We start from the raw sequence: 16,265 nt of genomic DNA, 5'->3' as shown, positions 1-16,265 counted from the left end.
TCTCCTGTTACCCTTGGGAAAATACAAAACTGGGGGCTAAAAAATAATTTTTGTGGGAAAACAAAAAGATTTTTTATTTTCACGGCTCTGCGTTATAAACTGTAGTGAAACACTTGGGGGTTCAAAGTTCTCACAACACATCTAGATAAGTTCATTGAGGGGTCTAGTTTCCAATATGGGGTCACTTGTGGGGGGTTTCTACTGTTTAGGTACATTAGGGGCTCTGCAAACGCAATGTGACGCCTGCAGACCAATCCATCTAAGTCTGCATTCCAAATGATGCTCCTTCCCTTCCGAGCCCTCCCATGCGCCCAAACGGTGGTTCCCCCCCACATATCGGGTATCAGCGTACTCAGGACAAATTGGACAACAACATTTAGGGTCCAATTTCTCCTGCTAACCTTGGAAAAATACAAAACTGGGGGCTAAAATATAATTTTTGTGGAAAAAAAAATATTTTTTATTTGCATGGCTCTGCGTTATAAACTGTAGTGAAATACTTGGGGGTTCAAAGCTCTCACAACACATCAAGATGAGTTCCTTAGGGGGTCTACTTTCCAAAATGGTGTCACTTGTGGGGGGTTTCTACTGTTTAGGTACATTAGGGGCTCTGCAAACGCAATGTGACGCCTGCAGACCATTCCATCTAAGTCTGCATTCCAAATGGCGCTCCTTCCCTTCCGAACCCTCCCATGCGCCCAAACGGTGGTTCCCCCCCACATATGGGGTATCAGCGTACTCAGGACAAATTGGACAACAACTTTTGTGGTCCAATTTCTCCTGTTACCCTAGGGAAAATACAAAACTGGGGGCTAAAAAATAATTTTTGTGGGAAAAAAATTTTGTTTTATTTTTATGGCTCTGCATTATAAACTTCTGTGAAGCCCTTGGTGGGTCAAAGTGCTCACCACACATCCAGATAAGTTCCTTAGGGGGTCTACTTTCCAAAATGGTGTCACTTGTGGGGGGTTTCAATGTTTAGGCACATCAGTGGCTCTCCAAACGCAACATGGCGTCCCATCTCAATTCCTGTCAATTTTGCATTGAAAAGTCAAACGGCGCTCCTTCCCTTCCGATCTCTCCCATGCGCCCAAACAGTGGTTTACTGCCACATATGGGGTATCAGCGTACTCGGGACAAATTGGACAACAACTTTTGAGGTCCAATTTCTTCTCTTACCCTTGGAAAAATAAAAAATTGGGGGCAAAAATATAATTTTTGTGAAAAAATATGATTTTTTATTTTTATGGTTCTGCATTATAAACTTCTGTGAAGCACTTGGTGGGTCAAAGTGCTCACCACACCTCTAGATAAGTTCCTTAGGGGGTCTACTTTCCAAAATGGTGTCACTTGTGGGGGGTTTCAATGTTTAGGCACATCAGTGGCTCTCCAAACGCAACATGGCGTCCCATCTCAATTTCTGTCAATTTTGCATTGAAAAGTCAAACTGCGCTCCTTCCCTTCCGAGCTCTCCCATGCGCCCAAACAGTGGTTTACTGCCACATATGGGGTATCAGCGTACTCAGGACAAATTGGACAACAACTTTTGAGGTCCAATTTCTTCTCTTACCCTTGGAAAAATAAAAAATTGGGGGCAAAAATATAATTTTTGTGAAAAAATATGATTTTTTATTTTTACGGTTCTGCATTATAAACTTCTGTGAAGCACTTGGTGGGTCAAAGTGCTCACCACACATCCAGATAAGTTCCTTAGGGGGTCTACTTTCCAAAATGGTGTCACTTGTGGGGGGTTTCAATGTTTAGGCACATCAGTGGCTCTCCAAACGCAACATGGCGTCCCATCTCAATTCCTGTCAATTTTGCATTGAAAAGTCAAATAGCGCTCCTTCCCTTCCGAGCTCTCCCATGCGCCCAAACAGTGGTTTACTGCCACATATGGGGTATCAGCGTACTCAGGACAAATTGGACAACAACTTTTTGGGTCCAATTTCTCCTGTTACCCTTGGTAAAATAAAACAAATTGGAGCTGAAGTAAATTTTTTGTGTAAAAAAGTTAAATGTTCATTTTTATTTAAACATTCCAAAAATTCCTATTAAACACCTGAAGGGTTAATAAACTTCTTGAATGTGGTTTTGAGCACCTTGAGGGGTGCAGTTTTTAGAATGGTGTCACACTTGGGCATTTTCTATCATATAGACCCCTCAAAATGACTTCAAATGAGACGTGGTCCCTAAAAAAAAAATGGTGTTGTAAAAATGAGAAATTGCTGGTCAACTTTTAACCCTTATAACTCCCTAACAAAAAAAAAAAATTGGTTCCAAAATTATGCTGATGTAAAGGAGACATGTGGGAAATGTTACTTATTAAGTATTTTGTGTGACATATCTCTGTGATTTAATTGCATAAAAATTCAAAGTTTGAAAATTGCGAAATTTTCAAAATTTTCGCCAAATTTCCGTTTTTTTCACAAATAAACGCAGGTACTATCAAAGAAATTTTACCACTATCATGAAGTACAATATGTCACGAGAAAACAATGTCAGAATCACCAGGATCCGTTGAAGCGTTTCGGAGTTATAACCTCATAAAGGGACAGTGGTCAGAATTGTAAAAATTGGCCTGGTCATTAACGTGCAAACCACCCTTGGGGGTAAAGGGGTTAAACTAAAATGATGTTTTAGCCCCAAGTTTTTAATTTTCAAAAGGGCTAATAGGAGAAAATAGACCACAAATTCATTACACAATGTCTGCAGAGTATGGCAGTATTCCATATGTGGTCAAAAACTACTCTTTAGGCACAGTGCAAAGCTTGGAAGAGACCCTAAGCTGTCAGGACAGCAGAAACATCCATAAGTGACCCAATTTTACAAACTACAACTCTTAATGAAATCATCTAGGGGTACAGTGATCATATTGATACCACATGTGTTTCTCAAACCCGTGTTATACATCAGAGCGGTGAAGAATTACATTTTTACCAGTATAATGTTGATTTAGCCGAAGATTTTACATTTTCACAGAGGGAAATAGGTAAAAATGACTACATAATTTGTTATACAATTTTTTGTGAACGTGGCAATACCCCATATGTGGCTGTACACTACTGTTTTGCCACACGGCGAGATTCGGAGGGAAGGAGTGCGATTTGACTCGTAGAGAACTAATTTTCATAGAATAATTAGCAGACTCTATATACAGAGCCCCTAAGTGCCAGAAGAGCAGATTCCCCCCTCAATTTACCCCAATTTGGAAATTACACCACTCTGGCAAATCATCTACAGGTATAGTGATAATTATGCTAACAATGGATATTGTTAGGGTACCGTCACACAGACGATGCTGCAGCGATACGACAACGATGTCGATCGCTGCAGCGTCGCTGTGTGGTCGCTGGAGAGCTGTCACACAGACCGCTCTCCAGCGACCAACGATCCCGATCAGGGCCGCGCTTAGTAACCCGATGTTTACCCTGGTTACCAGCGTAAAAAAAAAAAAACAGTACATACTTACATTCCGGTGTCTGTCCCTTGCCGTCTGCTTCCCGCACTGACTGACTGCTGGCCGTAAAGTGAAAGCACAGCGGTAACGTCCGCTGTGCTCTGCTTTCACTTTACGGCCGGCAGTCAGTCAGTGCGGGAAGCAGACGGCAAGGGACCTGACGGACACCGGAATGTGAGTATGTAGTGTTTGTTTGTTTTTTTACTTTTACGCTGGTAACCAGGGTAAACATCGGGTTACTAAGCACGGCCCTGCGCTTAGTAACCCGATGTTTACCCTGGTTACAAGCGAACGCATCGCTGGTTCGGTGTCACACACACCGATCCAGCGATGACAGCGGGAGATCCAGCGACAAAAGAAAGTTCCAAACGATCTGCTACGACGTACGATTCTCAGCAGGGTCCCTGATCGCTGCTGCGTGTCAGACACAGCGATATCGTATGGATATCGCTGGAGCGTCACGGATCGTACCGTCGTAGCGACAAAAGTGGCACTGTGAGACGGTACCCTTAAGTGAAAATGCAAATATACCATTGTTGTGCCCAGCTTAAGCTGCCAGAGACACGTACCCCAAAAATTCACACACCCCATAAATTAAGTGGGTTCTCTTCACTACAGTAATGCCAAACATGTGGATTACGCACACTGTGGGACTCAGGATTTGTCACTTGGATTTGGGAGCACAGATTTTGCTGGATTTCTTTTGGTGGGAGTCACATCCCTTCTCCAGAGCTTTTGTGAAACGAGTAATGTGGATACCCCCTATATTTCTGTTAACAGATGACAAACCTGATTGAGAATTTGATTTTGTGGGTTGAGTAGAAGGTTTTTTTGGTGACATTTTGGATCACATTTATCCTGTGCTCTACGCTGAGCATTTACCTCAACGTTTCCATCTAAATGTACCAAATACGTGATTCAGATGAAACCCACATTCCCTAATGAGGCAGTAGCGTTACTCTGGAATCTGTGTTGCTTCTCTTTGGTGGTAGCCAGCTTTAAAGATCGACACAAAGCTGTGGCACACCTGCTTTTATGCACACCTAAAAAGATGGACACTAACGGATCATAGGCCAGACGGCGAGCAGAATGTCTCCTGCTTTATTATAAGGAACCTTCCGCCGGGAGTTTTGTCTCAATCACGTATTTCAGATATTTACACAGAAAAACTCAGTGTAAGCGCACAACGAGGAGCACAGAACAAATGTGAGTTGAACCTTACAGCGATATTTAGAAGTCAGAATTTACAAATCAACAGCAGGCGAAGAATTGGGTTTATTTATTACGCCGCTCCTAGAGCGGTATAAGTGTTTAGACGGCTTTATTCCTCAGGTCGGTGCGATTACAGCAATACCAGATTTATATTGTTTATGTTTGGCTGCTGTTACACCAAAATACTTTTTCTTGTTTTGCTTATTATACAAAGGCACGTTTTTGCATTGTCATATTTTGAGAGCTATAATTTTTCCATATTTCTGCCAACAATCATTTGAGGGCTTGTTTTTGCAGGACGAGTTTATGTTTCTATTGGAACTATTTTTCGGGCACATACTATTTTTCGATCGCCTTCTATTCCAATTTTTGGGAGGCAGAATGAAAAAAAAAAAAATAACTCAAAAATTGATTTTATTTTTTTATGCCATTCTGCCTGTAGTAAACATGATAAGGCAGCTTTATTCTTCGGGGCAGTACGATGACAGTGAAAGCATTTTTATGTTGCTACTGCACAATCAACACAATTTAATTGAAAAAAAAAAATACTGTTTTTGCATTGATATATTCTGAGATCTCTAGCTTTTTGTTCCTACTGATGGAGCTGTATGGCTGCTTGTTTTTTTGCGTGACAAGATGAAGTTCCAGCTATATAATTTTTTTTACATTCGTCTTTTTGATAGCTTTTTATTCCACTTTTTTCCCAGTGGTATGTCGAAAAACCATAGTTTGCCATGTATGTTTGTTTTTTCACAGTGTTCACTAAAGGGGTTAACTAGTGTGACTTTTATAGATCGGGTCGTTGTGGACACGGTGATACCAAATACGTGCACTTTTTTTTTTACATAAAAATTTGTTTTTATGGCTATAAGATATGTTTTGTATTATTATTTTAGGATTTGTATGTTCAATTTGTTTTATTAATATTGAAAACACAAAAAAATAACATTCGAACAAATATATTATGATCAAATAAGTCATGCAGGACTTAAAGCTTTTAATGATAACAATATTCATGCAAAAATATAAACAGATCGCTCAACATTGCAGCTGCAGAAGAAAAACAACTACATTTTCATATGAGCATATGAAAAATTATTCTGAAAATTCCAACATAGAGGGTAGGAAGAGAAAGCGGGAAAGAGAAGAAAAAAAATGTTTAGGGAGGGTGGGAGGATTAGAAGGTAGAAGAAGGATGAAAGCGGGACGGCTAACAGAGAATGGGTATGGAAAAAGGGAGGGAGGGGAAGATGAAGGAAATAAGGTGACAATCTTGAGGTAAGCACACAGCACCAACCCAGAACCAAGTCATATGGGAACGACCCATCTATTTGAATAGTTTAAAAAAATCCACTGAGGCCTTAAAACAGGATCCAGTCACTCCATTATCTCCTAAATTATCACTGCGTCCATTTTGTGATTTTTAAAAAAAATATTTTTACAATTTGTTTTTACTCGGTCCTTATGTGTGACTTTAACTTTCATGGCTCTGATCGCTGTAAGGCTAAGTGCACACGTTGCAGAATTGCCGCAGAAATTTCCATGGCAATTCTGCAACTCCTGCCGCGGGTATATTGCATGCGGAACTGGCATGTGTATTCCCGCTAAGCACTAGAGTTTTGCAAGCGTAATTAGCTTGCAGAAAGCTAGCGTTTTCCAAGTGATCTGTAGCATCGCTTGTAAAACTGACAGGTTGGTCACACTTGTCAAAGTGTTTGACAAGTGTGACCAACTTTTTACTATTGATGCTGCCTATGCAGCATCAATAGTAAAAAGATAGAATGTTAAAAATAATAATAAAAATAATAGATCATGATATTCTCACCTTCCGGTGTCCCGCGCAGCCTTCCCACTCCTCGCGATGCTCCGGACCCAATAATACTTTGCGGCATGACCACAGATGACGTAGCGGTCTCGCGAGACCGTACGTCATCACAGGTCATTTTCGCAAAGCATCCCTGGGAACGGGAGCGTCGCGAGGAGCGAGAAAGCTGCGCGGGACGCCGGAAGGTGAGAATATCACTATTTTTTATTTTAATTCTTCTTTACAATTATATGGTACCCAGGGCCTGAAGGACAGGCTCCTCTCCTCCACCCTGGGTACCATCCGCACATGATTCGCTTACCTCCTGCATGGTGGGCATAGCCCCATGCGGGGAGTAAGCGGATCAATGCATCCCTGTGTGTGCGGAATCGCCGCAATTCCGCACTTTAATGAACATGCTGCGCTTTTTTCCGGAATGTGATTCTGCCGCTGAAAAAAACGCAGCATGTGCACAAAAAATGTGGAATGCATTCCAATAATAGGATGCTTAATGTATGCGGTTTTTTCGCGGTTTTATCACGTTTTTATAGCGAAAAAAACTCAAATTCCTAAACGTGTGTACATAGCCTTATAATGCATTACAGTGCTGCACTGATAGAAGCCTCTTAGACCATGCTCTGAGCATGGTCTAAGAGGGCTGTCCTTTCCTTGGTGACCTTGGGGCGGGGGGGTCAAGTCACCATGATGGCCTCGGGTTACCATGGCAACGATCGGGCAGTCACAATGGAGCAAATCTGAAAGAAGAGGGAGCCCTCTCTCCTCTCCTGCGGTGATTATGTGAGAGGTGCTGATATGTCAGCACCTCCAGCACGATCATGTGATTGGTCAGTCAGATTGAGCGATCTGAGTGCGGGGACCGATGACATCCCATGCCGCTCAGATGACAGATCTTATCCATGATGGGCATAGCATGTCAGGATACGAGAACTGACTATGCAAGTCATTCGTCATAAAGGAGTTAACCAAACTAGCACCTATCACTATTGGTATATTAAAGCAGTTCACCACCAATTTTATATTCTAGCATATGTATGGCTTTAAGTTGGGGTTTTACATAATGCATGGTCAAAATGTTGAACTATGGTTATTAAGGAATGCAAAGTTTTGAAAAGACAAAACTATTCTTTGCAATCTGCAACAGTCAACACGACGACTAACGACATACCCGGTTTCCTGTTGATACCAGCTTTTGCTGCTTTCGGCTCGGTCCCTGAGCTTTGGGTTTTTTGGGTGGTAAGTGTTGAACTTTCCCCTTGTCACGTGCTCTGGAAAAAAGAGATGTTAAGAGATCAGTAAAGCTTTCGGAATCAGTCACAGGTAAAACATAAAATAATTCAGCATTGAACAGTTTGGTGGGCATGTATTAAGACCAATCTTAAAAGGCATGCTGGAGGTACATCTCTTATGTTTGCAAGAAAATATCAGCTGGCGTAGATTGACACTAAAATCATGCAAATTTCAGCCGCACATTTCCACCCTTCCTGCTAAGCTTCTCCCCAAAACCAGTGCTTCAAGAGACAGTGACATTTCCCCGTCTTTATCTGAAGGCAATGCCATGCAGTCCACGGGGTGAGATCCATTCAGATATAGCGAGATTAAAACACAGAACCACTAAACAATAGTCCAGGTTTTCATATGCTGCACCTTTACATACGACAGAGAATTTCCAATACATATCAGAAATGGAATAACAATGGCTTGAACTAATCCGATGTCCAGGAAAGTTTGGAAGTTTTTCAGACTTCTGCACCATCTGTTCCAATTAAGGGGGTTTTTCAGGATAAACATTTACCTTGGCAGAGGCTTGATTGTGAATAAAACAAACCCACATATTACTCACCCTCCCCTGGTCCAATGCCAGCTCTCAGCCACTGGTCCGGAAATTGTCATTACTGCAGCCAGTAAACAACTGCAGTGAACATCACTGGTATAGCCAATCACTGAGCTCATAGGCTCATCAAAAGGAGATGAAGTCACTAATTTGAAGTCCCAGGGTGAAAAATAGAATTATTCTTACCGGTAATTCGGTTTCTAGGAACCTTCCACGACAGCCATTTCGGCGGTTGTCTTCCCCTTCCTGCAACCACAAGTGTTTTCCTGGACACACTAGCATGTATAGTTACCACAAAATGCAGGAATCATCCAATAAGAATTTCAGATAGGGAGGGAAATTTGTGCTGTCGTGGAAGGATCCTAGTAACCGAATTACCGGAAAGACTAATTCTATTTTCTCCAGTCACCTTCCACGACAGCCACTTCGGAGTAGTACCAACAGCTAATATCTCTAGGGAGGGATCACGGCCTGCAGAACTCGTGTGGATAGCTCTGCATATCTGCTTTGACGAAGCATTACCCCTCTGCCCATGATGTTGCCATCGCACGGGTAGAATGTGCCTTCAGTGAAGCAGGTGGATCCAGCTTCTGTGATGAGTGGATCAGACAGTTTATTTGCCTGGCCTAGTTTGAGATCATGTTCTTTGTCGCCTTCTTGCCTTTATTTCGTCCTGAGAACTGGATGAATAGATTTTGGTCAACTCGCCAGGCTTCAGTCTGTTGTAGGTAAAATAGGACCACCCTGCGGACGTCGAGGGTGTGGAAGGTCTTTTCCTTAGGGCTGGAAAGTTTTGGGCAGAAGGAGGGCAGCACAATATCCTGATCCCTATGGAAGTTTGAGACGACTTTAGGTAGAAAAGAGTGATCTAATCTAAGGATAATACTGTCTGCAGTGAGTGTTAGATAAGGTTCCTGTATCAACAGGGCCTGCAATTCTCCTATAAGTCTAGCAGCAGTGATTGCGACTATAGGTACCGTCACACTAAGCGACGCTGCAGCGATACCGACAACGATCCGGATCGCTGCAGCGTCGCTGTTTAGTCGCTGGAGAGCTGTCACACAGACAGCTCTCCAGCGACCAACGATGCCGGTAACCAGGGTAAACATCGGGTTACTAAGCGCAGGGCCGCGCTTAGTAACCCGATGTTTACCCTGGTTACCATCGTTAAAGTAAAAAAAACAACCACTACATACTTACCTACCGCTGTCTGTCCCCGGCGCTGTGCTTCTCTGCTCTGGCTGTGAGCGCCGGGCAGCCGGAAAGCAGAGCTGTGACGTCACCGCTCTGCTTTCCGGCCGCTGTGCTCACAGCCAGAGCAGAGAAGCAGAGCGCCGGGGACAGACAGCGGTAGGTAAGTATGTAGTGGTTGTTTTTTTTACTTTAACGATGGTAACCAGGGTAAACATCGGGTTACTAAGCGCGGCCCTGCGCTTAGTAACCCGATGTTTACCCTGGTTACCAGCGAAGACATCGCTGAATCGGCGTCACACACGCCGATTCAGCGATGTCAGCGGGAGATCCAGCGACGAAACAAAGTTCTGGACTTTGTTCCCCGACCAGCGATATCACAGCAGGGGCCTGATCGCTGCTGCCTGTCACACTGGACGATATCGCTAGCCAGGACGCTGCAACGTCACGGATCGCTAGCGATATCGTCTAGTGTGACGGTACCTTAAGACGACAGTTTTAAAAGTTAAGTTCTTTATGGTCATGGATTCTAAAGGCTCAAATGGATCCCTGGTTAGGCTGTTAAGCACAATATTGAGATCCCAAGGAGGCACCCGACTACGGAGTTTAGGACGAATTCTGGCTGCCGATGCCATGAAACATTTGATCCAGTGGTGGCTGGCTAAGTCAAGATCAAAAAAGGTACTAAGGGCTGATACTTGCACTTTTAGTGTGCTAGGAGTGAGGCCCATTTCTAGACCTTTTTGTAAAAAGTCTAAGACCTGTGCTATATTGGGGTGAAAGGGATCAGGGGGTCTAGGGGAGCACCAGGACGAAAACTTTTTCCAAACCTTGACATAAATGGCATTGGTTATCGGCTTTCTGCTTTTCTGAAGGGCTTGGATTACCTCATCAGAGAGACCTTTGGCTTTCAGAATTTTGGCCTCAGTAACCATGCTGCCATGTTCAGTTTGTGTAGGTCTGGGTGTAGTATAGGACCTTGGTGAAGGAGGTCGACTTTTTGAGGTAGAAGCCAGGGGCCTTCTTGAGCCATGTCCAGTAGGGCACTGTACCAGCTCCTTCCGGCCACAGAGGGGCAATTAGGATTGTGGGGACTCGGTCTGTCCAGATTTTTTGTAGCGTCTTTGCTAGCAAGGGTATGGGTGGAAAGGCATATGCGAGGTTGAAATTCCACAGTTGAGCAAACACATCTATTAGTTGTGCCCCAACCGTGTGGTAGAGGGAGAAAAAGGTGCCCGCTTTCGCATTTTGTCTGTTGGCAAATAGGTCCACCTCTGGAGTTCCCCATCTTGAGGTTAGAGACAAGAAAACTGCTTGATTTAGAAACTACTTCCCTGGATGTATGTCCTTCCGGCTGAGAAAGTCTGCCTGGGTATGAGCTCATCCTCTCAGAAACACCGCTGTGATCGATAGCTGGTTTTTCTCGGCCCAGGAAAAGATCCTGGCTGCTATTACCTTCAGACCGGCGTACTTCATGCCGCCCTGGTGCTGGAGGTAGGCCACTGTGGTCATGTTGTCCGAGTAGACACGGACGTGGTGGTTTTTGAATCAGCGATGATGACGCTTTTAGGGCCTCTTCTACAGTCTTTAGTTCTCTCAGGTTTGAGGAGCTGGTGCTGATGTGTGATGGCCATTGTCTCTGGAAGTAGAATTCCTCTACCACTGCACCCTAACCTTGTTGGCTGGCATCTGAGCGGAGTGTCTTCAGGGGAAGCTGATCCCAGCTGACCCCCTTCTGAAGATTTTGGTAGTTTAACTACCACTTCAGGACCGATTTTACATGGCCGGGAAGGGAAATCCTTTGGGATAACGGAATCTGATGTCTCCTGGAATGTAGAAGTACGTAGGTGTGTAGGAATCGAGTTCGCAGATTTAGATCTCTGCTTCAGGAAAATGGCCGTCGCGCTCTCCATCTGCGCACGCGCGGCCTCCTGCGGCCATTTTCCTGAAGCCCCGGGAAGCAGAGCACTCCATCTGCGCACGTGCGGCCTCAGGAAGATGGCCGCCGCCACCGATAAACCGGTAATTAGCCCGGCTCTGCTGCTTACCGGGCTACTGCATCACCTCACCTGTGGAAGGGAGCCTGCTCACGCCATACCGCTCATTATCCCCGCACCTCTGCCGTCGCCACACCACTGCTGCAACCCCCCATGGACACCAGGCCGTGGCGTCGCCCACCTAAGCAGGAAGGGACCCTGCGCAGGTGCACGCCGTACCGCATCACCCCACCTCTGCTGACACCATGCCTCCTGTGACCCTGCTCTGCCGCCAGCCCTCAGGTAAGATACTGTAAATTCGGACAATAAGACGGACCCCCATCTTATAAAAAAAAAATCTTTTTTTCTGCAATTTTCACCCCAAATTTGGGGTGCGTCTTATAGTCCGAAAAATATGGTAGGCATCACATATGAAAATGGACAGCACACGGATGGCATGAAAAATTACAGATGTCTGAATGAGGCCTTAACAAGTGGGCACAGATCTGACAAAGATGTGGCTGGTCTCTCTGACTTTAGCCTTTGCTCTCATGCATGTAGTCGACAGGTTTTACTACAACACTAACAAAATATGGGTAAGTATGGGGGGGTTCAATTATTCTTATGTCATTCTAATCTCTGCTTTGAGTGAAGCCAACACACAGACTTTTTGGTTCAAGTTTCATTATTTTGACCCATAATTTCCTCATGAATAGGATAGGCTGCTCAATAAACAGGCTACTTTGTTTACAGTTTGCCAGTCTTTGTTCCTGATAGTGGTGTGAGAGGTGATATTTAGACATTTACTAACCGTAGCTCAGACAGTAATTTCTAGATGCCAAACGTTGGAACATGAACCTTTGGATACCCCTTTTTCCCCCAATAAGGTTACGTCAAAATTGTAATCATCTTAACCTAGACAGTGCAGATACCATCATTAAATTAAAACAAGACCAAAAACAGCTGATCACATAGAGCTATGGAAAGTCAGCATAGAATGGGGGCCAATGTTGTCTTACCTTATCTTGGGACCAGTATGAGAGGGCAGGGCTAGAACCTTTCTTCTCTTCTTGCCATCGGGAAGCTCTTCTTGCTCCATTATGTCTTTAGTTTGGAAACCTGACCACTGAGTCTTAGCAGACGACCCCAATTTTCCTTCTGTTCTTACCCCTTCGGTATTAGCTGGATGCAGTCTTTTCATTGGTTTCTGAGTGGTCAAATTGGTTAGTTGAGGCTTAGGTGTTGTTCCCTGTGTGGAGGGGATATCCTTAGGAGCATTTTTGTGGTTTTGAGGATTTGTTTCTACTTTTCTCTGGGCAATCGGAGTTGGAGGATTGTTGCCCTTATTGTTTTTCGGTTTCTTTTTTGCATTTGGCTGTGCAGGCTGTACTGCGGTGGTATTGGTTGCTTGTTGTTTAGCCTGTTTTTGTCTGAGAATCTCCTGCAATTTAAATTCATGTAAATAATGTTAATTCCCTGCTAATACAACTCGACATTTAGATTCACAGGTGTATATCACAACAGCATACAATAGAAGAGGTACTCATTCATTGACATGAAAAATGCTTATCACCAAGTTACAGATATCAGATATTCTACACTGCCAGAAGATACTGTCATTTTCTATTATATGTTAGGTTAGGATGCGGTTAAAACCATATTTTTTTTTATACATTTATTCTTCTTACAGACGTAAATGTTTGGGCGGTCCCGCCCATACTCTAGTGATGTTCTACAACATAGCTGTATAGAAGCACATACACACAATCATGTAGGTGCAGGAGTGGGGATCCAGCTGTCGGACACAGCCAGACTCCACATAGAAAGGGCACAGACTATTTATTACGGTCTCTGTATTCTCCATCGCTGCATACACAGTGATAAAGTAGTGCTGTGCATGCATTAGTAGAAAGAACTAACAGCACTTTCGCCTCCATCCAGGTTATCGCTGTATATTGTAAGGGAGGAGGAGCTGCTCGGGCAAAGAAGATCCAGACAGCTTTATGTAGTCAGGAGGCTGGATTCCCTGTAACTGGGAATACAATTCCAGCCCCAGTTACAAGGGAAATAAGATGAAAATAAAAATATTTACTAATTGAAATGCCCCCCCAAAAAAGGTCTTTTATGACCTTATGGGGAGTGGCACAATATGTATAATAAAATGAATAAATAAAATTTAACAGGTAAAAAATAAATAATGAAAATAGTCAATCCAAAACACTGTTACAAGTTTCACCCCCATAAAAAAAGGCTCAAAATATAAAAATTGTTACATAATTGCGAATACCTTTTTTAAAATGTATTTTAGAGGTGCTTTGTTGGCATTAACAAAAAAGTGAAATGTACACATGAAAAATACAATTACTTCCCTTATTTTCCCACTGATGAAAAACAAATATTTGCAAAGTTAAACAAAACAAAATAGGAGAATATAACTGACATAAAAAATGAAGCCCCGTGTAGCAAGAAGTACTTGAACTTCCGATAGAGAAAAAAAAAAAAATATGTTACAGCTGTTTGAACCGCATGAACAAAACAAAAACAAACAAAAAAACACAGGAAAATGCACCTGTCAGGAATGGCCTGGTCTTGAACTGATTAATAACATATTTCTATATGGAATTACTCTTTTTAACTCATTCCTGCACATTGTTCAATGTCACTAAGGTTTATGACTCCTAATTACCAGTATCTCGTTAGCTGATGAGGCTTCGTATTCAAAATATGTCCATATCAAAACTAGGTGTTTAGTCATTAGTAAAGGATCAGATAGGTTACCATATGAGTCCAGACCTCTTCTCCAGCAGTACTGGGCACGTATGCACAGTCCCTATAAAGCCAAGGCCTGCACTCCGCACTTCACTCTGCGAGCCTTTCTTTAGCTAGCTCCATGCTGCTGATTAATTGGTACAAAACATGTTTTCTTTTTCTGTGCATTTAGGTTTTAGTGAGCTCAAATTAAGATTTTTATATTTTACTACTGTAGAAAAAAAGAAAAAGCTTTCAAATAATTGAGGTTGTAGCCCCATATTCTGAGATATTCCAGAGCTTTTATGTTTTTAGTTTCGTATTGTTTGAGCTGTGTGAGGGTTATTTTTCAGAGGACGAGCTGTTGGTTCTAATCTGTACTATTTTAGGGTACATACATATTGTGATTTCTCTTTTTTAGGCAATGGTGACAAAAAAAACAGCAATTTTCTAACATGTACTTTCAGGAAGGGCTTAAACAAATTTACATCGCAAGTTACAGACTGAAATCCCTTAGCTCTTGAAGAAGAGTCACCAACGCCGTCCATTTCTTCGTCCTTGCCTTTGGTAGAGTGTCACATGAGTGACATAGCCTGGTCTAGGTGAGATTTTTTTTTTTCTTTCAGCAACTTAGATAACATTTAGGAAAACTTTAATGTATGTAACTTACCATATATACTCGAGTATAAGCCGACCCGAGTATAAGCCGACCCCCCTAATTTTGCCACAAAAAACTGGGAAAACTTAATGACTCGAGTAGAAGCCTAGGGTGGGAAATGCAGCAGCTACCGGTAAATTTCAAAAGTAAAAATAGATACCAATAAAGTACCGTATATACTCATAGTAACATAGTAACATAGTAACATAGTTAGTAAGGCCGAAAAAAGACATTTGTCCATCCAGTTCAGCCTATATTCCATCATAATAAATCCCCAGATCTACGTCCTTCTACAGAACCTAATAATTGTATGATACAATATTGTTCTGCTCCAGGAAGACATCCAGGCCTCTCTTGAACCCCTCGACTGAGTTCGCCATCACCACCTCCTCAGGCAAGCAATTCCAGATTCTCACTGCCCTAACAGTAAAGAATCCTCTTCTATGTTGGTGGAAAAACCTTCTCTCCTCCAGACGCAAAGAATGCCCCCTTGTGCCCGTCACCTTCCTTGGTATAAACAGATCCTCAGCGAGATATTTGTATTGTCCCCTTATATACTTATACATGGTTATTAGATCGCCCCTCAGTCGTCTTTTTTCTAGACTAAATAATCCTAATTTCGCTAATCTATCTGGGTATTGTAGTTCTCCCATCCCCTTTATTAATTTTGTTGCCCTCCTTTGTACTCTCTCTAGTTCCATTATATCCTTCATGAGCACCGGTGCCCAAAACTGGACACAGTACTCCATGTGCGGTCTAACTAGGGATTTGTACAGAGGCAGTATAATGCTCTCATCATGTGTATCCAGACCTCTTTTAATGCACCCCATGATCCTGTTTGCCTTGGCAGCTGCTGCCTGGCACTGGCTGCTCCAGGTAAGTTTATCATTAACTAGGATCCCCAAGTCCTTCTCCCTGTCAGATTTACCCAGTGGTTTCCCGTTCAGTGTGTAATGGTGATATTGATTCCTTCTTCCCATGTGTATAACCTTACATTTATCATTGTTAAACCTCATCTGCCACCTTTCAGCCCAAGTTTCCAACTTATCCAGATCCATCTGTAGCAGAATACTATCTTCTCTTGTATTAACTGCTTTACATAGTTTTGTATCATCTGCAAATATCGATATTTTACTGTGTAAACCTTCTACCAGATCATTAATGAATATGCTGAAGAGAACAGGTCCCAATACCGACCCCTGCGGTACCCCACTGGTCACAGCGACCCAGTTAGAGACTATACCATTTATAACCACCCTCTGCTTTCTATCACTAAGCCAGTTACTAACCCATTTACACACATTTTCCCCCAGACCAAGCATTCTCATTTTGTGTACCAACCTCTTGTGCGGCACGGTATCAAA

General features: G+C 42.9%; 1 protein-coding gene across 1 annotated transcript in view; it reads right to left on the bottom strand.

Moving 5' to 3' along the window:
• RBM28 (RNA binding motif protein 28) overlaps nt 1–16,265 on the bottom strand; it is a 59,633-nt gene that overhangs the window by 5,871 nt on the left and 37,497 nt on the right. Inside the window, exons 17-18 of the mRNA XM_069765434.1 lie at nt 12,515–12,936; nt 7,663–7,762 (exon numbers count right to left, since the gene is read on the bottom strand). Coding sequence (XP_069621535.1) covers nt 7,663–7,762; nt 12,515–12,936 — 522 coding nt within the window. The remainder of the gene's footprint in view (nt 1–7,662; nt 7,763–12,514; nt 12,937–16,265) is intronic.

This window comes from Ranitomeya imitator, chromosome 4, assembly GCF_032444005.1.
Source record: "Ranitomeya imitator isolate aRanImi1 chromosome 4, aRanImi1.pri, whole genome shotgun sequence".
In the NCBI taxonomy this organism is placed as follows: Eukaryota; Metazoa; Chordata; class Amphibia; order Anura; family Dendrobatidae; genus Ranitomeya; species Ranitomeya imitator.
The sequence above is the reverse complement of the archived record's forward strand: the minus strand, read 5'-3'. Positions and strand labels throughout refer to the sequence as shown.